At 41.9% G+C, this 22,831-nt stretch overlaps 2 protein-coding genes across 4 annotated transcripts in view; one reads left to right on the top strand and one right to left on the bottom strand.

The window, feature by feature from the left end:
• adcy2a (adenylate cyclase 2a) overlaps positions 1–17,580 on the top strand; it is a 30,940-nt gene extending 13,360 nt beyond the window's left edge. For 2 of the 3 annotated variants that reach the window (XM_058052766.2, XM_058052767.2), the window contains 22 exons: positions 1,962–2,111; positions 3,883–4,031; positions 4,107–4,218; positions 4,442–4,569; positions 4,965–5,123; positions 5,846–5,978; positions 6,055–6,231; positions 6,313–6,356; positions 6,539–6,619; positions 6,711–6,780; positions 6,881–6,978; positions 7,341–7,425; positions 8,764–8,901; positions 9,996–10,115; positions 10,196–10,380; positions 12,276–12,360; positions 13,904–14,062; positions 14,186–14,332; positions 14,486–14,596; positions 14,710–14,824; positions 15,353–15,477; positions 17,114–17,580. In XM_058052766.2, coding sequence (XP_057908749.2) covers positions 1,962–2,111; positions 3,883–4,031; positions 4,107–4,218; positions 4,442–4,569; positions 4,965–5,123; positions 5,846–5,978; positions 6,055–6,231; positions 6,313–6,356; positions 6,539–6,619; positions 6,711–6,780; positions 6,881–6,978; positions 7,341–7,425; positions 8,764–8,901; positions 9,996–10,115; positions 10,196–10,380; positions 12,276–12,360; positions 13,904–14,062; positions 14,186–14,332; positions 14,486–14,596; positions 14,710–14,824; positions 15,353–15,477; positions 17,114–17,266 — 2,724 coding nt within the window. In that variant the 3' untranslated portion in view covers positions 17,267–17,580. The remainder of the gene's footprint in view (positions 1–1,961; positions 2,112–3,882; positions 4,032–4,106; positions 4,219–4,441; positions 4,570–4,964; positions 5,124–5,845; positions 5,979–6,054; positions 6,232–6,312; positions 6,357–6,538; positions 6,620–6,710; positions 6,781–6,880; positions 6,979–7,340; positions 7,426–8,763; positions 8,902–9,995; positions 10,116–10,195; positions 10,381–12,275; positions 12,361–13,903; positions 14,063–14,185; positions 14,333–14,485; positions 14,597–14,709; positions 14,825–15,352; positions 15,478–17,113) is intronic. The other variant, XM_078790945.1, reaches the window with a different exon arrangement.
• A 203-nt stretch (positions 17,581–17,783) lies between these two features.
• dnah5 (dynein, axonemal, heavy chain 5) overlaps positions 17,784–22,831 on the bottom strand; it is a 62,902-nt gene continuing 57,854 nt past the window's right edge. Inside the window, exons 84-87 of the mRNA XM_078790944.1 lie at positions 22,618–22,830; positions 22,029–22,181; positions 20,359–20,590; positions 17,784–18,935 (exon numbers count right to left, since the gene is read on the bottom strand). Of these exons, the coding sequence (XP_078647070.1) occupies positions 18,784–18,935; positions 20,359–20,590; positions 22,029–22,181; positions 22,618–22,830 (750 nt within the window). The 3' untranslated portion in view covers positions 17,784–18,783. The remainder of the gene's footprint in view (positions 18,936–20,358; positions 20,591–22,028; positions 22,182–22,617; position 22,831) is intronic.

Genomic DNA, 22,831 nt, shown 5'->3' with positions numbered 1-22,831 from the left:
CCTTTAGGCCCTTTTATGGGTGCAGTATGATCCAACCCGGAGAAAACAGTCTTAACGATTGTGTGCCACTAAAACACCTAGCGTAGCTCGTGTACGTTTAACAGGAAATATGACTGGAACTAAGTCAGTAATTGTGTGTGAAGTCAGACTCTTATGACAAGATAAAGTAGGAGCTTCAGTTAGCATCATTAAACATCATGAAACATTCAACATACGTATTTCACACATCTGTGCTGCATTCAATGCTGAAGGCTACCGGCAGCCGCTTTTCCCTCGTATGCATAATGTTATTATCGTATATGATGTCAGTCAAACTATTCCAATTCAATCTGAATGAAGCATAGAGAAAGGAATGAGTAGAATGGAAGTCCGTTTTCCGGAGTCACCAAATGAAAATATTCCATGAATTGTGTTGACTTGGTCAAGGTTTGTCTATGTTCTTGTTACAATGGCGATGTAAGAAGTTAGTGATGGGGGTGGGTTGGTTATTTGGTAAATGCTAAGGTCGATATCTGTTCTCTTTGATGAAAGCAGTGGGATGACCGCCGTTTACATTGAAATTGAATCCAACTTAACTTCAATGCAGTCCCCACTGGTCTTTTTGTCTGTGTTGCAATTTCAAATAATGTCCCAGTGACCTCTAGTAAATTCTGTGAGATTAGGTTTGCATCATTAATCCGACCCAGAAGGTCCAATTTAGCTGAAAATGTACTCTAACCCATTAAAAAAATGTAAATCCAATGAATTTAAAAAGCCAAAAATGTAAGCACAAAACACGTTTTTATAGTTTTACCACAAACAAAAACAATAGAAAACGCAAAGAGCGTAGGAATGATGAATGAAAGAGATGAATGAACATTTACCTTCATTAAAGACGTGTTGTTGGCGGCGAGATCAACTCACACCACCTTTTGTGTTTTGTCACAAGTTTTTTTTTCAGCTAAATCGTGTTTCTCACCTTAACTTTCTGCTTTTCATTCCATCACAGCTGCAAAATACCCCAATAAAATGAAAGCAAATAAATCATTTGACAAAGACACAATATTCGATGTGCCTTGAAAGACCAATCAATGGACGCAATGGGAGGGGACGTCCATTGAAAAATGGCGGGGATTGAATGAGTTAATAACACAACAAATAGCGTGCCATATTGTACACTAACTGGAAAACACACTCGATGTTCCTTCATGGTTTAGACACACAGTATAGACGAGCATTTGCATCACGTGAAAAAGTCCAAATCAAGTCAACGATTTTGATGTTTCATGGTACAATATTGTGCAATATCTGATTTTCTTCCAGCCAACGTTTGAAATTGTGTGTGTATGATCATGTCTACACGATGAAGACTTCCCAAATCTCAATGGGTCATCCTCATATTTGGAAGCTACCGATGGGAAGGTGACCATCCTGATTTCCAAAGCAATCCATCCAGCCACCGTGAGGGTTGATGTTGTCGTTCCTAGAGAAACCTCAACCGAAATGAGACGTGACAGTGTGGCAACACGAAGGTGAAGAAGATGGTGCTGTTGCTAAGTCACCGGTGACCTGCTCGTATGTGAAAATGGAATGTTTCGACTCAATCCAGATGTCACTATGTGAGAATAAACCCCCCCCCCCCCCCCCCCAGAGAGCAGGAGGAAAGACCATACATCACACGTTTTGTACCTTCAGCCATTAGTGAGGTGGTTCTTTTCAGCGGTATATGAGACCAGTTGTCTGTGGTTACTACGGTTGCTAAGACTTGGTGAATATATTTAGCTCGTTTCCTTGCACATTCTTTTTTCATAAGCGTTAAAAGGCATTGAGGCATCTGAATCATGTAGCAGCAGAAATTTATGAATCCTTGGGACAATCCAGAGAAAATACATTTCCTGAAATCCAGTGTTGAATATGTTTACTGTACATAACACCGATAAATCTTAATGAGAATTATATTTCTTTGTCTCTTGACTTTACAGATTTTGGCCAACATCATTATTTTCATGTGTGGCAACATGGCAGGGGCCTACCACAAACATCTGATGGAGTTGGCGCTCAAGCAGACTTACCAGGACACGTGCAACTGCATCAAATCCCCAATCAAGCTGGAATTCGAGAAGAGACAGCAGGTAAAATGATGATTGGTATTGAATCCAAAATCACAGTAAAGGCACATCTACAGTTCTTTAACCTGTAATACTGCTCCATTCCTTCACTCGGCAGCCAAATATGCAAATGAAATTAAATCTGCAATAAGCAGCCTTTACTGCAACAAATTTCTCAGCTTTACTCAAATAGTGGGGTGGGTCCGCCTGGGGCCCCCTGAACTGGCAACAAGGGCCTCTCGTTCACGTTGTAGATATCCATCCATCCAATTATCCTCGTTGGGGTGCAGACATTTAAGATATAAATTAAACAAAATAATACTGAACCTTTATGTAAAATGTCTAAGTGTTAACTGTAACCCCACATTTGCCCCCCCCCCCCATATAACATCATTATACATCTGTCACTATATTAAGGAACAGATGTATTATAATGTGTGCTTAAATCAACCAAAATGTGCGCGACAGCCAAATCATGACCTTTTATGAATATTTTTTAACACGGGACATTTTTGAAAATAGAACCAAAATGGTATTTAACAGAAAATGATTACATTTCCATATAATAATATGCTGTACAGGGGGTGTCGCCCTCCCGTTGATTGCGATGGGCCATTCAGACTTTGGGACTATTATCCTGCCTGGTCTCCAAAATATTAGTAACAATAAAATCTCCACGTGCCAACACATGCAACACGCTCGCCACAAATGCACCATGCGGGCACCTCCACGCAGATCGTCAATTCTCACTCTTCGACCAGCTCAACGCTCCCACACTCTTTCTCCTCGCAGGACCATGAGGAGCCATCAAACCAAATGTAATTGTGGTATGACCCGATGAGTAGGGTGGCTCATTTGCCATTGGCCTTAGGCACACTGCAGAAACAAAGTTGAAAAAAATGCAAAAATGGTAGCAAGACAGTCACAATATGAAAAAGCCAAAATGTTGACAGCAATAATCAATAATACGCAAAGATTTGTCTTTAAAAAAAACTTTCTCCAAAAAAAGGGGCCGACATCTTGTCTTGGTTCATGTCCAAGACCAGGGCTTGTGGGCTCCAAAAAGCTGGTGACCATTGCTGGAAAGCAGACTTTGTGTTGACTTGGTATGCCAATATTTTATTGAGCCCAAGCAACAGTTTCCCTTCTCACCTGCAAAGTCCAAAGTAGGAAGCCCCACACCCCTTGGCGCCCGCTGGTACGTGCCGGCTGTGAGCCATCGAGGTGTGGATGAATGTTTGGACCGCCGCTGTGTGAAAGACTCGTCCTTTTTGTTTTGGCAACTGAAGTCTTTGGTTTAGAAAAGAAGGAAAAGCTGGTTTTCACCATGCTGAAATCATCTCGTGCTTTTACGCTTGCAGCCAAAAACACGTTGGCTTGAGTATTTCAAATTGCCCTGGGGTGTTATTGCAGCCTGCGACAGATGGTAGCAACAGCGCTGAGTGCCCTCATAATATATGCTGCTGGCGTCCGGCTTCCATCCAAAGTACCGGTGACGTGCGGGGCGGTTCATGGCTGGGGAGACACTTTTAAAATGTTAATACAGGTTGCTTGTTAAGAGGTTAACTCAGGTTGCTCATTAAAAGGAAAATCATTCAGACGTGTATTAGATCCATTAAAAACATCTAAAGTAAAAAACTAAGTACATAAATAGGAATTGATAACGGCCTGCACGTTTTTTTGGTGTCTTGAGCTCTTGAAGTTATGTGTTCATAATCTGATATTTCTATTGCAAAAATGCCGATATTTCTCCCATCGAATCGTTGGACTTACTGACTTTTTGTGTTGCCACCAGGAGCGTCTTCTATTGTCTCTGCTGCCAGCGCACATCGCCCGTGTGATGAAGGCGGAGATCATCCAGAGACTAAAAGGACCAAATTTTGGTCAGATGGAGAACACAAACAATTTTCACAACCTCTACGTTCAGCGACACACTAATGTCAGGCATGTATGATTGACATGCATGTTTTAGGCTGATGATATGATATCATATTACAGTACGTATCTTTCCATTTGTAGCATCCTGTACGCTGACATCGTTGGATTCACACGCCTCGCCAGTGACTGCTCCCCTGGAGAGTTGGTCCACATGCTCAATGAGTTGTTTGGCAAATTTGACCAAATTGCCAAGGTAAAATATCCCATCATTGAAAACTGCTGGACGTCATCACTGACCGATTTTTTCATGCAGAAAAATATCATTCATGTAGAAAAGCGTGCAAAGCAGAGTAGGAGTCCATGATCACCCCCCCCCCCCACCCCCCATAGTATAAATGATGCAATCACATGGTGTTAATCCAGGCTAACGTCTCCATTCGGGGGATCTTCTGATGTGCTCCATCTTTTGTCCACAGGAAAATGAATGTATGCGGATTAAAATCCTTGGTGATTGTTACTACTGCGTATCTGGCTTGCCAGAGTCTCTGTCACATCACGCCAAGAACTGTGTCAAGATGGGCTTGGACATGTGTGAGGCCATCAAGTAAGTCAACGGAAACGTATGTTGCTGTCTGTGGAACTCTGCCTATCTCCATTTTATTTTACATTTATAAATAATGCCTGAAATCAAAGAATTCCTGTAGTTCCTGAGCAGTTAAGTACGGAATCTGCTTTGTCAAACACGGATGACGGATCGCTCCATATTACAAGATTGAAGACCTTTACAAGACCCTCATTCAGAGGTCCCTCAGTAAATCCGTAGACCGTGTGTCATAATTACAACATGTCTACATACAGTAGTGTGAAAATAAGCCCTGAATAGAAATAGCAGACATGACGGATGAACGTTCATTTGCTGTCTTTCTAGATGGATAGTTTGGATGTTGATGTTTCTACTTCCTGCTCCACAGTCCTAAGTGTGGTTTTGATGCATAACAGGAAAGTGCGTGACGCCACGGGGGTTGACATCAATATGCGCGTGGGCGTGCATTCAGGGAACGTCCTGTGTGGTGTGATCGGACTCCAGAAGTGGCAGTATGATGTTTGGTCACATGATGTCACGCTGGCCAATCACATGGAAGCGGGAGGTGTACCAGGGTGAGTGGAGTCGTTTGTACGTCGCATGGCTTTATTTGCCTTAGCCTCTCTTTGGGATACGGTCCATCCTTTAAACTCTGAACGCTAAGTCATTTACCGTATTTTCCAGACTATAAGTCACACTTTTTTTTTTAGGTTGGCTGTTCCTGTGACTTATACTCCAGAGAGACTAATAAATGAAAAAAGTGTTTATGTTCCATAAACACTGGACACCTTTTCTGTTCATGTTTATTTTTTGTGTAGCTGAATAAGCATTGTGTTAGCATATCTTACACCTATTCAGCCTGTTCTCTATTCTTTTATTGTTAGAACTTTCCTTCCAAGAGGACCTAATGTCTGTTTTGGTCAAGTAGTTTGGAAAATACATTACCCGCAAAAAATGTGGCTTATATTCCAGTGCGACTTGTGTATGTTTTTTTCTACCTAATTATGCATTTTTGGCCTTGTGCAACTTATACTCCAGAGTGACTTATAGTCCAGAAAATACGGTACTACGGGGCTCAGTCATTTTGAGTGCAATTGTATGTAATATTATATTTCACAAGATATTTGTGGGACATTTTATCATTGAAAAGGTTTGGTCACCTTTTGTCTATCCACATTACACCTCTGCTGGAGAGTTCTTGATATTGTAATTAAATAAATGAAACATAATTGAAATCATGATTATCATTGTTCTGAAAACTGGGCTAATGGGTGATTACCAAATCTATCCTTCATAGGCGAGTCCACATCACTTCAGTGACGCTAGAGCACCTAAATGGCGCCTACAAGGTGGAAGACGGGGACGGACAAGAGAGAGATCCCTATCTAAAGGAACATGGCGTCGTGACTTATTTGGTTATCAACCCAAAGGTATTGATGGACGCCTGTTTTTGATTGGTATTGATCGGCTGTTTCAATGATGGACTAAAGCGTTGACTGCGTCCAGGTGGAGCGACGCAGCCCGCAGTATCCATACCGGCCCCGACACACTCTGGACGGAGCAAAGATGAGGGCCTCGGTCAGGATGACGCGCTACCTGGAGTCCTGGGGGGCGGCCAAGCCTTTCGCCAACCTGCACCACAGGGACAGCATGACCAACGAGAACGGAAAGATCAGCACGGTTGTGTGTAGCACGCAACACTTTGATGCTGCATTTGTTGACATTGGGAAATCAGCTGTCTCGCTCATCTTTGTGTCCGTCTAGGATGTGCCAATGGGGCAGTATCAGTTCCAGAGGAGATCTGAAAGGCAAGCTTCTTGTTTCGCTGCTCCAGGATCAGTTGCTTTGACCGGATTATCCCGTTCCCTTGACGCTATTGTGGAAAGCGACAAGATTTTTAATAACTCTTGACTTCTGCTGCCTGCTTTGATATGCATGACTAATCGTGAGGCAAGTTCAAATATTCTGTCTCTTTTCATTCTCATTAAAGGACAAAGTCTCAGAAAAAGCGATTTGAGGAGGAGCTTAATGAAAGGATGATCAGGACTTTCGATGGCATAAATTCACAAAAGTAAGGGCAGCTGTATGAATATGTTATTATGATATTATTGCTGTTATCCTGTTTGGAAAATATTCCAAGTGTATCATGCGTGTCTTCCCAGGCAGTGGCTCAAGTCCGAGGACATTGAAAGAATATCGTTGTTCTTTCACAACAAATCCTTGGAAAGGGAGGTGAGGAGCACTTCCATCTACCCACGATGCTTTGCCTGCTTTAGCAACGTTGCTCCACTTTTATTGTGCGGACGATATCATTGTTATTTTATCTTTTTAGTACAGAACAACAATCTTGCCAGCCTTCAAATATTACATCACCTGCGCCTGTCTCATCTTTTCCTGCATTTTCATTGTGCAGATTCTCGTCCTGCCCAAGTAAGTATATTTGATTTTATCATAAGGAGCATACACAGTGGTGGAGTTCCGAAGCTTGAATTCATGTCAGTTACGTTATGTTTGGAAGAAGGGGCGATGCCTTTTTCACACTGGGCCATGTCGGTTTGGATTTGTTTTTCTCCCTTAATAATAAAACGCTTCATTTAAAAACTGTATTTTTAAATATGTTCGGTTGTGTTGTCATTGACTAATATTTATATTTCTTTGATGATGGGAAACATCTAAAAAATAAGAAATCACACTCAGGGTGAATGAGATGAGCTTTCTGTGGGAGAAAATGTTTAGATGGAAAAAAAAACGACAAAATGAAGTGTATATTTGAAGTGATTATCTTTTTCCAGGACAGCAATCTTGGGAATATCTTTTGGGATGGCATTCTTTGTCCTTTCCTTGATTGTCTTCATATGTTTCATTGGACACTTCCTGGTGAGTGGCATGTTACCATAAAAATGTCTGCATGGCTGTTTTAACCGCTGTCTGTCTGCTTCTTCTATAATATATTCTATACACACTTTTCTACTTCATTGTCATCCTGTTGCCCCACAAATTGGTCACTTTGAAAACACCTTCATTGTCTTTGTTTGGGACGGAAGCCACGCTGATGTAATCTTGCAGCCAAAACTGATCCTGAAAATGGTTAAAAAAGATTCACCTTGGCTTTGCTTGTGTCCTTGTAAGAGCCACTGATTCCGTACGAGCGTTTGAAGGCACGCTCTCATCTCGTAGCGGTTTTTTTTACCAGTAAATACACATTCCCAATATAATGAGATCCACTACAAGAGGGATATAAAAAGATGAATCATGTTAATTATTGAGTGGTGTAGAGCTGCTATACACAGTAATATTATGTTGTTTACATTATTTAGCAGAGAGTAATTGTATGTGATGCGTACGGGTATACTTCATCACTTAAGCAATCCATTACAAACACTGTAAAGCATAATAAAAGAAATATAACCAATAAAGCAGTCAGACACACAAGCTTTATGTATGCATGCTTATTTAATCCTTCATTTCTTGTCCAAAAGCATTTCAAGCAAAAGCCTCTTTAGAGGAAGATGGCGCTCGTACCATCGAAAGGTCAAGCACAGCAATTTCAAATTAAATAACTTACATCCCATTAAAGCAGCACTGGCATTTTCACTTTGTATTGTAATGTTTGTTCATGTATTTCATCGTTTTGTTCATACTGCTGTGGAGGTCCGCATTTCATGAACAAGCCTTTCATTCAGTGTCTAACATACAAGGACGGCTCCTTGTGGCATCCCACATGATGTGATGGTATGTACTCATCTGAGTTATGTAAATGTATATTTATGGCCATACATGTAAAAGCCTATTCAGTTGCTGTGGTGCTCAGATGTTGCGCTAAAGGATGAACATGCTAGTGATTTGGTCATTCAGTGATGAAAACTCCACACAGAGATGGCCGAGGGTGGAATCGAACCCTAGTCTCCTAGCTGTGAGGTCTGCGTGCTAACCAATCGACCGCCGTGCCGCCATTAACCAAGGTTCCACTGTATAATAATATCACTGCCGGTGGTGGATGCTTGCTGATGAACTATGGGCTTAAAGATGTGTTGGAACTGTACAGTGTGACTGAATTTACTAATAAATAATCTTCCCAAAAACAAAATAAATAAGCACTCTGTATACAGTATGTACTGTAGGAATCTATGCTATAGCTGCGTTTCTTACTTTGACCTTTTCCCTGAGCTTCGTCCATTATCCGTGTCTGAATATGTCGTTTGTGTGTCCGTGCAGCACTGGAGTAAGAGTGCCCCCACTTCATGGATGTGGCTCCTCCGGTCCTCGGGCATTATTGCCAACAAGCCGTGGCCCCGTATCACACTCACCCTGACCACCACGGCCCTCATACTCACTATGGCGGTCTTCAACATGGTAAAAGCTGCCACTCTGTCTGTGATGATGCAAAGTGGGGTTGGCTACCAACCAGCCTTTGTTGGGAATTCATTATCACAGGCCTGCAAATGAAGCTTGTTACCAGAACAACACTAATTCATCTCCTCATTCGTGGCATGGTTCACGAGAAAACATCATAAGCTGACATCATTCAGGGATGCAATGCAATATAGATACAGAATATATGGTACACTTTTTTTGCACAAGGTCAGAACCACTGTGTGTACAACAGTATTATGCGTCTTCCATCATTCTGGAGCATTATGCTTATAGAGTCAGTTTTCCATTTATTTTTTTTAATTTCTGTCAAAGTTGCCTCCATTTTTGTGCAATAGAGTACTGTCCTGTACTGGCCAACCATGCCAAATGCTAAATAAGCTGGCAGGACGTATGCCTGCCCGCACTTTGATGAAGATGGTGACAAACACCTTTGAATTTGTTCTGGTCAGGATGAAGGATGGTCGGCATCAACAATAACAATAACTTACATCCATTTGTCATCTTATTTCACTTTTTTTTGTGCATGTAAAATGATATTTATTTTCAATAAAATGCATCATTTCTTCATATTTCGGGGTGTCTGGAACCAGTAATTAGCCTGTAATTAGACTTAGGTTTTTGTACTGTAGTTGTGGCCTTACAGTCTGCAGCTGCATATGGAAGTGTTCCACTCCTCAGCAATATTTCCAGGTTACTTTATAGCTTTTTTGTTTATAGGGACCAATCGCAGGCTTAAGATTGAAGATGATGGAATAGAAATATCAGCCTGAGGTTAGAATAGCACCATAAAACACAGTATTACTTCTCTGGATAAGACCTTTCCCAAATCCACAAATTGTTTCCGGCGATTGTAATCCTGTTTTGTGGCTGACGTGGGTCAGTCGCTCAGGGTAGATGAACAAATTAATTTACGCGTACAGCCATTCCTGTTTCTGCTGGTCGTATCCTTCTTGTAGCCCAGTCAGCTGAGGTAGGCTTGAGTTGACAGACTAAGAGGTATTGAATATAAAGATGCTACGATTTATACTGCATGAGTAATGTTATTTTTCTCCCTGGTTTTCTTATCGTTCCAGTTCTTTTTGGAGGACAATGTGTTGCCACCAGGTCCCATTTCCAATTCATCCAATGAAACACAGCTTTCCCCAAATGGACAACAAGCTGCGTTTACTGACAAAAACAACTTCTACCTTCCTGTAAGTGTAAGATTAGGTGAGATGCTCCGGTTTGAAATGTTATTTCTATAAACACCTCATTCTCTTGTCTGCCTGTGCAGTATTTAATTTACAGCTGCATCCTGGGCCTGATCTCTTGCTCCGTGTTCCTGAGGATCAACTACGAGCTGAAAATGATAACCATGCTGACAGCTGTGGTGGTTTACAACATCATCATTCTGCAAACGCACGCGCCGCTGCTGGATGAATACAGCAGATTCCTGTACAAATCCGAAAGCCTGGACAGGTATGTGTGCACAGTAGTACTCATCTTTTATTTTGTTAAGTAGATGTGCTGTGAAGGTGCAGGGAAACTATTTTCGAAGGAAGGCTTTCGATTTAGGCGTGGGCTTTCTACTGCAAGGTTTGGTATCAGTACACTTGCTCAAGTGCATCATTTTTCAAGCTCATTGACTCATTTTGTGATTTTTGACCAGAATATAACATAGGACAAACCAAACAAATATTCATGAGCAATATACAAACACAACAACAATAATTATATCAACGATATAAGTGTAATGATAAAAAAAAACCAAGGCTAGTTTCCATTAGTCGCTATTAGTGACTGAAATTGGTGTTGAAATGTTGGCTTAATGTTTGCTGTCCTCAGTCAATATAAACATATCTTTTTTGGTGGACCCCCCCCCCCCCAACCCACTGTCTGTTTTGTTATGTGTCGAGGGCGAATGCGATAATGACCCAGGCAGCGCTGTGTGCAGAGCTTTGCAGTTGATAAGACCGAAAGTCATTAATATGCAAAATATGCAGCCTAAAATGAGTGTGCTTGCCTGAGTGCTATGCACATTTGAAACTTCAATTAAAATAATCAGAGTAATTGTAGATTTTAGATGTCTGTGCTCTTTAAGTCACCCTTTCCTCCTGTGGTTTAGGCCGTGACTGTGCATAAATGTCAAATCGGTTCATGAGAGCTATGGTACACTTCACGTTGAATTTCGACGCTGTCACTCAATCATAAAATACAAAAAATAAATACATTCAAAACTTCATAATTTGGAGGCTGAATACAACCAATTATTAATCAGAAATATGCACATATACGTACATTATACAGATATTTTGCCTAAATTAAGTATGTAAAACATTAAAAAGTCTACATGACCTAAAACACAAACACTGTAGTATTCTGTAGTGGTAAATATATGTAGTATTCTACATTGGTTACTCTGTGTCAGTATTGTTACTGGAATGTTCGGTGAGAAGAAGCATTCGATCACCAGAATAACAGGCTTTTATTGCAGGTGAACTATCTCACAGCAGACATAACCAGTCCGTGCCCCATTCAGGTCCCCATTCGGCTCCCCATTCGGGTCCCCATTCAGCACTGTAAAATGTTTACAGCAACCAGTCTTAAATGGCTTATTTTCTGCTTTTATGCCTACTATATTGGGCACTGCAAGCCTAAAGGTAACTATAGGGGTGTTATTTCCTGACTAGAGGACTCTAATCATGGTAAAAACCTGTATTCCGAATGTCTTAAACAAGTTTTCTTCCTGGGAACTGATGAATACAGAATCTGCCTTTTTGAAATTTTCAATTGAAAAATGTAAATTTGGAACCAATGAACCACAATAAACAAGGAATTTCTCTATATATTTTAACTTAAGGGCCAAATTGAGTTTCCACCTTTTCCATGTTCTCGAACTCCACAAATATCATCTTAGTAATTTGTGTATTTTGTACCAAATCCATCCAAATTCTCATTAAAAGAGGCTTAAACCAAGTTTGGCTTGACAGTAAGTACAGCTCGGAGTGAATCGCTAGCACGGAATCTTTGCCTTTCCGTGCTCCGCCGTTGGGAAAACACTTCTTATGCCGCAGAAAACAAGCTCAGCTTGCGGAATGAAAATTGTAAACAAGCTCTTGTCACAGCCAAGCACAAGTGGCAGCTTTAATCAAGTAACAGCTTGGAGTAAAACGGTCTGCTAACCAATCATGTGACAGAATGATTCCAATCTGCATTACAAATGACGACTTCATGTCGTTTACTCGCCCACCTCCTCTCTCTCTCTCTCTCTCTGCTACGCTTATCATCATTTGTCACATCTCGGCCTTAATCTCTTTGTATTTTATCTCCTCTCGCTTTCTCCAAACACGTCTCCTTTCTCTCGGTGCTTCAAGACCAGGAGTCCTCAAAGACCTGAAGACGATGGGCTCTATCTCACTCTTCATCTTCTTCATCACTCTGCTTGTGCTTGCTCGGCAGGTAAGTCCACGCTTGAATCATTTCAAAGTAAAAGACATGCAGAATGAATGTGAAGCAACATGTGCTGCTGATATGGAGCTGTGACCTTTCGCACCCCCTCATGGTGTCGGAGTGGATGGTAAATGTTTTTTGCAGAAGATAAATGACTTTAGTCGCGGCGTAATGAAATTTCCAGTCAACTTTTCCATGCAATTATGTTATGTTATATGTTATGTTATTATTAACATGTCTGTTTGGTGTCATGTGTTGCATCACCTCTTCCCTTCCCATCTGTTTAGAGTAATTATGACTTTATTGGCTCATGCTAATCCTACAATAGAATGATTACCCCCCTCTCCATTAAATACATTTTTTATTGATTTTCTTTTATTTTCATCATGCCTTCCCTTTTGGTTTATCCATCGTATCCATCAAATCAGCAAATCGGATTTGAACCCGAGCCATCGCAGTGGTGTACCTGAGCTCTCGGAGGTTGGCACCTCAATGGTGTGTTGTGGGACACGTCTTCACCTCCAGTTTTTGATGACTTTGCATCAAATCATGGCAAATAATGCAAAATAAACTCTTCCATAAAGACACTATTAACCATCTGTAAGCAATCATGTAAATATCATAATTGTCATAGTATTGCTAATCATACAATTTCAATCAATGAACAATCAATGAACAATCAATGAAAAATAAATTAACAATCAATTAACATGTACACTAAAGCCTCCCTTTTTGCAACTGTTTCCTACTTGGACCACCCATCAATGCCCAGAAATAAATCTATTTTGTCACTCGAACACAAACCAATAGTAGGTGATTATAATTATCAGCTGATTATTATACACTTATCTCGCCCTCAGTTAAACCAAAAGTAAACAAATAACAAATGTGGAATACACAATGTAACACGACTATGCATGCCAAACAATACTATTTCAATTCCTGTTATAACTGTGGGCTTCCCAGCATACCTTGTGGGTTGTATGAAGTGGTTTTGTTTTGCGTGTGTATTATTGTGGAAGAATGTATTTCAGTGCCCAGACAGGGTTTGTGTAAGGATGAGCTTCTGTTGCTTTGGTGTTTGAGTAAGAGATTTTACGAAATGCAAATATCAGGCTGGTTGACGTTTGCCTCTGGCTACTTTCTGTCAAATTCAAGCTTCGCCAAAGGGAAATAAGAAAGGTCACATGTGAAATAGCATTGGCATTAGCATTAGCATTAGCACCACAACAGCTGTGGAATTCCAGTGGAAAAAAAACATCCCCCCACCAAGCAAGTGACAAGTGACATTGCAGGTAGGATTGCAAGGTTTATAGTGTGTGCAAAGCACTTCATCCCGACTTCCACACTACCACCTCCATATTACGTGTTTTATCATTCAGTAGCGATGCCGTAGCTCACAATCTGATAGACTTCCGGATGCTCTTTTCCAGAGAAACATGATCTCATGACATCCCTGATTGCTGCTGATGATTCTATAATTGTTGATTGATGGAAATAATCGATCCAAGTGTACCTTCAGTCTCTTCACCTCTGTGTCCTCTTGTAACAGAATGAATATTACTGTAGGTTAGACTTTCTGTGGAAGAACAAGTTCAAAAAGGAGTGCGAGGAGATTGAGACTATGGAGAACCTCAACAGGGTCTTGTTGGAGAATGTCCTGCCTGCACACGTCGCTGAGCACTTTTTGGCCCGAAACTGGAAGAATGAGGTTAGAAGGCTGAATGATATCCAGAGATTTGGTCCACCAATGAAAAGCATTTACACTGTGTCCTAGTTCATATCTTCTGGCAAAGATTACTGGATGTCTTGACTTCTGCTTTTCATCTTGCAGGACCTGTACCACCAATCATACGACCTGGTGTGCGTCATGTTTGCGTCCATCCCAGACTTTAAAGAGTTTTACACAGAATCGGACGTCAACAAGGAAGGATTGGAGTGTCTCAGGCTCCTCAATGAGATCATTGCTGATTTTGATGAGGTAAAGGAACGTTGGTTGGGTGATTAGGTTATTGTGATTTACAAATATGATAATGTTAATAATAGAACAACAAAGATGGAAATATGTCATGTAGATTAGAATCCCAGGTGTAATACGTCATACATGTACTGAACGCTGCGTTTGTATGTCCAGCTGTTGTCTAAGCCTAAATTCAGTGGTGTGGAAAAGATTAAAACCATTGGAAGCACATACATGGCGGCTACAGGGCTCAATGCCTCACCTGGACCAGAGTACCCCACACAGGTACGCGACCTTCACACACTTAAAACCTCCAAAGACAAGCTCTGTCATCTGTGATGGATGGACTTGAGTTTTCTGTATGGGAAACAAACAGGCGATATGTTCTCCATTGACAGGAACATGACAGACAGTACATGCACATCGGCACCATGGTGGAGTTTGCATTTGCGTTGGTGGGGAAGCTGGACGTTATCAACAAACACTCCTTCAATGACTTCAAACTCCGAGTTGGTGGGTTAAAACAAATGCACGCGTTTGTCTGCACTTTTAAGAAGGAAGTAGAAGTACGCCATTAGATACTGTACCGTGTATAGTTAAAGGCAACCATGACAACACAGGAGAAAAGCAAGAGTCAATAACGTCAACCTGGGCCTGGTCTATGGTGTTCCATGAACTCAGGAGTGTGGATGTGGCAGCACGTCCCTGCTGCTCCCAGGCCACTTAAAGAAACCAGTACACGGCTCTACCGACTGTGACATAAGAAATGAATATCGGTGTGTCGTTTCTTTACTTTCCACCACTGTGGGGGTCGTGTGCTGTGCTCTGCACCCTAACGTGCTTTTGTGCAGTGTTGACGATCAAGACGATCAAGCTCTATACGGTTAACCTCCACTGAATCTCAGGTTGCATTGAGATATTGAAAAATGCTTTGTTTACTTCATAGAACAAAACCTTTACTTATCACATGAGAAAAAGAAAGAAAGATGTTGCCAGTAGCAAAGAATAGTAATGATAGCCCGGACACATTATTTTGCACAGGTATTAACCATGGACCAGTGATCGCTGGAGTCATTGGAGCACAGAAACCACAGTACGATATCTGGGGTAACACAGTCAATGTAGCAAGTCGAATGGACAGCACGGGAGTCCTGGGCAAGATACAGGTAAGCTGCTACGTTAGTGTGCTAGCTAATATGTTAGTGTGTACTCTAACCATTGACACTGATGGCCTTCCAAGAGGACAATGCCAACAAATGATACTCATCTGAGGTGCCTTTCTTCCCACTGAGCTAAAAAAAAAATGTTAGCACAGTAATCCCTTGAATTCCGCAGCCTCACTCTGTCATGGTTTTTCCAAAATGCATATATTTTTGCCAAAATTTTCAAGCATTCAAATGGCGGAATGAAAATAATATTCCACGTTGTAATGCTACTGTGAAGCTGGATGAGCTAGCCGGAACAACAGGCTACAGCCGAGTCGTTCATCAAAGCGGATATCCAGTCACATCACTTTATCGTTCACAACCCGGGAAGCCTGATTACTGCCATTTTCCGTTTCTTGGGACAAACCGGATTCAGCGTTTTCTCAGCAACTGCTTTTGCTACTGACAGCCACCTTTTATGTTTTTGTCAAATGACAAAAGGCATGCATGCAGCTTTTTATTTGTGCTAGACAGTCTATTTCTAGCAGAAAGGACAGCACACCTCTTATGACGCATCTTCAGCTTGTTCACATTTTAGATGAAATGAGATGTGTTTTTGTGGCTAAACTAGAGCATGCATCTAGTACTACTTCGCAGTTGATATTTTAAGACTTGAAATGATCCAAAAATATTCAGAAGCCTTGTGAGACAGCCCGTATCTGTCTTCTGGTCTCTACCAAATTACTTTTGTAAAGATTTGCCATCAACCTGTCATGATTTATGCAGGAGGCTCAAATCAAGAGCATGTAGCATCTTGTGACCATCGTCAGTCTAATTCCTTAGCGCCTCAACAAGCTGATACCGGTGATGTCTTACGAGACGAGTTACGAGAGAGTATACGCCATACACTCCAGCAGTACGCTGGACCTCAGTGGACTCTTTGAACTTAAGTAGAGCCGATCCAACAATTCACTGACACGGATTAACCGAGGACGATACTGATGATACACTTTACAGTCGCAAGTCTATACCTTGTACAGCTGTATATGTACTGTCCAGTACACAGCGTGTTTACAGTACACAGTCAAGCACGGTGGTGGTAGTGTAACGGTCACGGTCAAAAAGGCTGACGTAGCTCAGTGTTTATTACTTCTGTTAGTTCAATTGTGTAGATTACGACTTTTAAAAGTTTATAAAATGTGCGGCTCTGGGCTGTTTTTCTTGACTGGAGGAGGAAGCAAAATTGCTCTCAAAGGTCGGTAAAGGTTGCCGACCCGTGGTCTGCGGCATGAGTACTCTGGCACTGGGGAGAGGCAGTTGGTTGAGAGGAAACAGGAATTTCAACGTGTTCTGTAACATTATGAATCTGGGAATACTAACCCCCTACCTCACATAAAACTCCAAACCCTAACCTGATGTTGTTCCGATTTTGGATCAACATTTGGAATAGAAGGGACCGGAGGCCACAATTTCAACCGATTGTCTTATGACCAGTCGGGTGGCGGCCAATCGCTCCTTGAACTACACAATTTATGAAATCCAAGCGCCGACTTGAAATGAAATAAAATTCTGAACTGCCCGCGACCCTCGTGAGGATAAGCGGTAGAAAATAAATGAATGAAATTCTGAAATGACTGAGTTGTTTTGTTCTCTGCAGGTGACGGAGGAGACGAGTCGCATCCTGCTGACGCTGGGCTATGTGTGCTCCTGTAGAGGCATTATTAACGTCAAGGGCAAAGGAGAGCTCAAGACCTACTTTGTTCACACGGAAATGACCCGCTCACTGTCCCAAGGGAATATCATGCCATGAGACTTGAGTCTTTTTTTTTCTAAGCTGCACAGCCAACATTGATGTCAGGTTGGGGATTTGGGAGCATCTCGGTGGCGGCCAAACTGTGGAAAAAAAAAAAAAAAAACCTGCACTGCAAGGACAAAAAACCCTATTTTTTGCATTGCCAGTTAAACACTCTGATGCTGTAGTATACATTTATACTTTACACTTATGTAAGTGTAGCATGTACAGCCTATGAAATGTATCATATTTTTATTTTGTATTTTTTTTAGCCAAAGTGGCATGAATTGGTTCAACCAAGCGACTTTTTCTCCAAATAGTATTCTCACTCGGGCAGGTTTGAAAGGAAAGGAGGACGGAGCTGCCAATCAAAAGATGAATCTGTGTTCCATTTCCTTACCGTATGACAAGTTGGATTACAGCTGATTGTGCAACGCAAAGTATGAGGAGAACTACAAGAAAGGCTTTTCTCTGTCATCGGATAACAAATGTCAGTGCGAATAATAACAATGATGTGATTGACTTGATGGCACAGGCCAGAATGGAGCATATTTTATTAAAATTAAGATCAGCGAAGGAATAATGCATGGCGACGGTTGCAGAGGGAAAGCAAAGAGACACGTGTATATACTGTAACGCCATCTACCTTGGAAGCAGAGCCTTGAATGTAAAACGTGTGCCGAAGTGACATGTTAGACCAGAATACGATGTCAGCGTGCTGGGATGTACAGGGTAGCTATACATAACAGTGGTATGGTACAGTGGTTTTGTAAAAGACACAAAAACAAAGAGGATAATACACAAAAGGTGTTGTTGTTTTAATGATGCTACTACCTTTTTTGTTTTTTTTGTAAAAATGTCATTAAATTTCTATGTATTTCAGCCTTGTGACGTGCTTGGAAATGATCTGACTTTATGAAAGAAAGACTGAAGCAGAACAAAAGAAATGCCTTCAAGCTGCAGCGTGAAGTCAATACTCATCATCAAGACAGTAAATCATACAAAATTAGTAACGACTGGCCGCTACTGCAATGAGCGATGTTAGACTCTTCTGTTTCGAAATCACTTTAATACTTGATTGCGCCATGTAAATGCTATTTTTTTTCACTAATACATACGTACATATCAAAGTGGCCCCCTGCATCCTTTGATTTTCAGTATGAAAGGGTTTGGACACCTCTTAAGGGATCGGCATGTGGTGAATGTAGTCGCACGCAGTTGCATCATTTCTTCGTTTGGTTTTTAATAGTCTTCTACCAAGACAGTCACAGCTGAATGCGGTTTATGAAGCCGTTAGAGCAGCTTCAGTTTTCTATAAATGAGGCATTTTGCCGTGAGGGTCACATCCTGTTACATCCGTGCCTGATGTTTTTCACATGTAAAGGTCACATTTCCAAGCTGCCTGCGTGATCATTTTACTGCAAGTCCTAAAAGGTTCATCTGTTACATCTGTTTTATTGTAAAAACCCAACCAGGTGGGAACAAACAACTTCCACTGTTCCACTGTTGGTTCACATCCTCTTAATGCCTGGAGATTACTTGACATCACAGAGGAGCGCCACACCACGTAGGATCCAGAATTCTGGAGCGAGTGAGGTCTTCAGGTCCACCGCTGCAATGTAGTTCAAGTCTGTCCTAACGGGTTTTTTGTAGATGGGACAGGAATAAAGACGACTGTCCTTGGATCCTGCAGAGATGAGATGGAAGCAAAGGTGACATTTCTTCCTTTCTTCTAAGATGCAGACGGGAGTGAAAGTGTCAAATAGGGACCAGGAACTGCTGCTACTGCTGAGTTACCTCTGCCAAGGAGCGCATCTCTTCATGAGCAGGGGTTGCAACTTCCTGTCTACAGTTTTGATTTGTTACACTGAAGTCCCTAATAATGGATAGCTATTCTTGTCAGGAGGTTCCTGTTACGTTTTCTTGACAAGCAACAAATATTAATGAGCTCATGGAATCTTTTCATTACATTTTGCAGTCCTGAGTCCTGTGGAAATCTTTTTTATTGAGTGGTCAAGAGGTGATATGATCGTGTTAAGGGTTAGGGTTAAGGATTATGGGTTAAGGGTTTAGGGTTAAGGGTTAGGGTTGGGGGTTGGGGGTTGGGGGTTGGGGGTTGGGGTTAGGGTTTGGGGGTTGAGGTTGGGCTTAATGGTTTAGGGTTAGAGTTTGAGGGTTGGGGTTAGGATTAGGGTTGGGTTTGGGCTTTGGGGGTTTGGTTTAGGGAGAATTAGGGTTTGGGAGTTGGGGTTAAGGGTTTAGGTTTAGGGTTAGGGTTTGGGGTTAGGTTTGGGTTTTAAGGTTGGGGTTAGGGGTAGGGAGGGTTAGGGTTTGGGCTTGGGGTTAGGGGTTAGAGTTTGGGGGTGCCAGTCCACCTCTTCAAGTGTATTCAAATCGGAATACGAAAAATTGCTCTTCTGTATGGACTCCCTCCAGCAGCCCCGGATGGGAAAAACCGAAAGTCAATAGCAACATTTACCCCGTAATCATAGTGAGCAGCACTGTTGACACACTTTTGGTCACAGACATGAATGTACGCCTTATTTATGTGTATGTTTTTTTCCAGGTATAGATTCAAGCTATAAACCTGCTAAAGAATATAAGTAGAAAAGGCACTTGATGTTTCACATCATGTTTTGTATGACTTGTCATCTCCGTGTGCCAAATATGTATATATATATATATATATATATTATATAAATATTTCTCACAGCCCTTATCAGTATATATAAAAAAAACTTTTTTTCAAGGAAATCTATCCAAGTCAGCTGTCACAGATAATGTACCGGTAACGGGGCAATTTGGATGCTCCGCTTATCCCCGTTCATCACTCACAAACACAGCAGGGAGTCGTCTCATGGAAACAGCAAGTCTGAGGGAGGGAGGAAGAGGGCATGGTGTCTTGGTGTTTGCTGCCTGCTTGAAAATAGCCTGTTCTTGTCCGGAACAAACGCTTGTGCCATCAATCGATAGACAGACTAAATTGCAGTGTCTATTCATTCTGAGCACACTGGCTGTGTGGGAGGCAAATGTTGAGGAAGAGAGACAAGCTGGAAAACGCTGGAAAAGGTTAACATTCGCTCTGGCTTGTCTGCGTTACGCAATCTCACCATTATTCTCAGCGTACATCCGGATCACGGGCATCATCTCAAACAGGACTTTGGGTTTGGAGTCCATGAGTTTGCAACTCCGACGATCCCACCCGGCCCCCTCCAGGTGCAGACCATAGACATAAACTCCCTCGGGTGGGGGCTGCGTGATGTCATCCTTCATCAACTTGGTCACTTCATTGCAAAGCACCATGCGGTCCAGAGCCCAACCTTTGTTGGCTCGGGTGATCTCCTGTACGAGCGCGGGAGAAATATGAATGAATGACAGAGATGGACTTGGGTACTTTTTCACCACCGGGATTGATTGTGACAACAAGGCTGTAAGAGGTTCAATGAAAACACTGTAGGCCAAAGAAGTACACTCCATCAAACAAAGTGTTTACAAGATGTTGTGCCAACGAAGAAAATCAATGGAATATGACTCAAAGCGCAGCGAGTACGCGGAGACAGCCCAGGAAGTAGAATGAAGAATGTGACGGCTGAATCTTTTCACTCATTATTCAGACTCAAATCTTTATTGAATACACTGGAAAGAAGAAAGCAATCAATTTGGCCAAGATTCTTTCCAGGGTTTGAGTTATGTGGGAGCCGATCCGTGTCTGGTCTCCATATGTGGGGGTATTTTAAAAATAGACAACATTGTTTTAATCCAAAATTTACTGTAAAAAATCCCATTAATGTGAAGGAGACAAATCATTCTTTTAAAAGAAAAAATAGGAAACGTACTGTTTTAGGTGACACATCAACAAAGTAAGGAAGGTGGGTTGCCAGTTGGCATAAGGACGATAAACCCTGTTGCCTTTTGATGGGTCCGATTCATAGACCCAACCATAGAAGATGTCCAGTGCCGGTCCCAAACCAGGATAAACGGGCGTGTTGCATGGAGATAAGCATCCGGTGTAAAAACTATGACGACGATTGACGACGCCTGTCATGAATAGCCGGAAAATAAAAAAATGAAAAAAGGTGGATCTACGCTTATAACTGTAAAATAAATGCATTTCATAAATGCTCAGAGCTTGTTTGTTCAATTATGGAGGCCGTCCCCTCAAAGCACACAATACACTGTACCTTGATCCTGGATTTAACTGAGACTGACAACATTCTGAAGGAGGTGTAGCTATCGCCATTCTCTCCATGACTTCAAGTCTGTTTTGGGGTACGAGTTGGCAATGTCACTACATAAAGATTGCGCAACTGCTCGTCCACATTTATTGTGAAGTACAGAAAGCAAACAAGCAGTAACGTGTTTTATCAATGTTCAGTTGAAAACTGTTCAGTAAAACACAAGAAAGGCCGTAGTGCCTGAGGCCAGAAGTACAGTATGCAAATAGGGATGCAAATGAAGATTATTACACGAGGGATAATTAGTGCAATGCTGCTACATTCTGAAATATGGTCATTGTTGTAAAAAACAACCATAACCTGAAATTTGCCCTTGGTGATATTCAGTGCTTCTAATGGTTTAATGCTTTGCACCAACATGGCCCTAATTAGGCTGTAGCACACATCATCCTCATCTGCGTCATTTGCTTTGATCCTGCTGTCACCTGTGACTCTGTGTTGCGTTCGAGTGTGCGTGTATGTGTGTCCCGATGCCTGCCCCTCACTCTGAATCCCATCTGGTAGCCCCCATCGGTGGTGGGCAGGTATCCTGATGCGGCCTGTACCTGTCTCATGGCTGTCAGGAAGCCCTGCGGGTTGAAGAAGCCCGTCATCCAGAAGCAGTTGGGGCGGCCCTCAAAGATCCAAGCCTGGAACTGCCTGTTCCGCTCCAGCAGCTCTGTGAACCAGAATCCCAGCGTGCTGGAGGCCCATGATTCCTTCAGAAGATGACAACACAATGACAACACAACACCATTAGAACAATGAAAACTGTCTGCTACGCAGCTGAGGGAAGGCCAAAGGCAGACGTGGAAAACAATGAAGTGTGAATGATTGTGCAGCAAGAGAAACGTAAAGTACGAAACTTGAGTGGAGTTGTATCAACTGTGAGAACACATCGAAGATCTCATTTCTCATGGTTGCTGGGACCAACACCTTTGTGTCGCTTATGATACCCGGATATTTATATCTGATACAATCTGTAGTCTTTCTCCCGAAAGACTTTTAGTGAAGAACATTACTACAGTGTTAGTGATTGATACTACTACCATGGGTGTCAATTCATGCGTCATCAGCCTACATTTGCACAGAAACACCAATTCAAATACAAAAGTGACTTTCTATTTTTCATAGAAGAACAGCTTTTCCACAGACCTTTTTCCAACGTTCAGGAATGCGTGCATCATACATGCAGTCCAGGGCATCTCGAAGGTTCTCACTCATGATGATGGTACCATCAATGGCCAACTTGAGATCGGTTAGGGTGTTTCGGACCAGAACTATGACCCTCTGCATTCGGTCTATCTCCTGACGGAGGAAGATGTTCATTGGCTGGAAAGGACCCATCTTCTGGAGACGCTCTCTCACC

Source organism: Doryrhamphus excisus, linkage group LG5, assembly GCF_037039965.1.
Source record: "Doryrhamphus excisus strain RoL-2023G ecotype Guam linkage group LG5, RoL_Dexc_Guam_v1.1, whole genome shotgun sequence".
NCBI classification, from domain to species: Eukaryota; Metazoa; Chordata; class Actinopteri; order Syngnathiformes; family Syngnathidae; genus Doryrhamphus; species Doryrhamphus excisus.
Note: the sequence above shows the minus strand (reverse complement) of the source record. Positions and strands in the feature narration are given on the sequence as shown.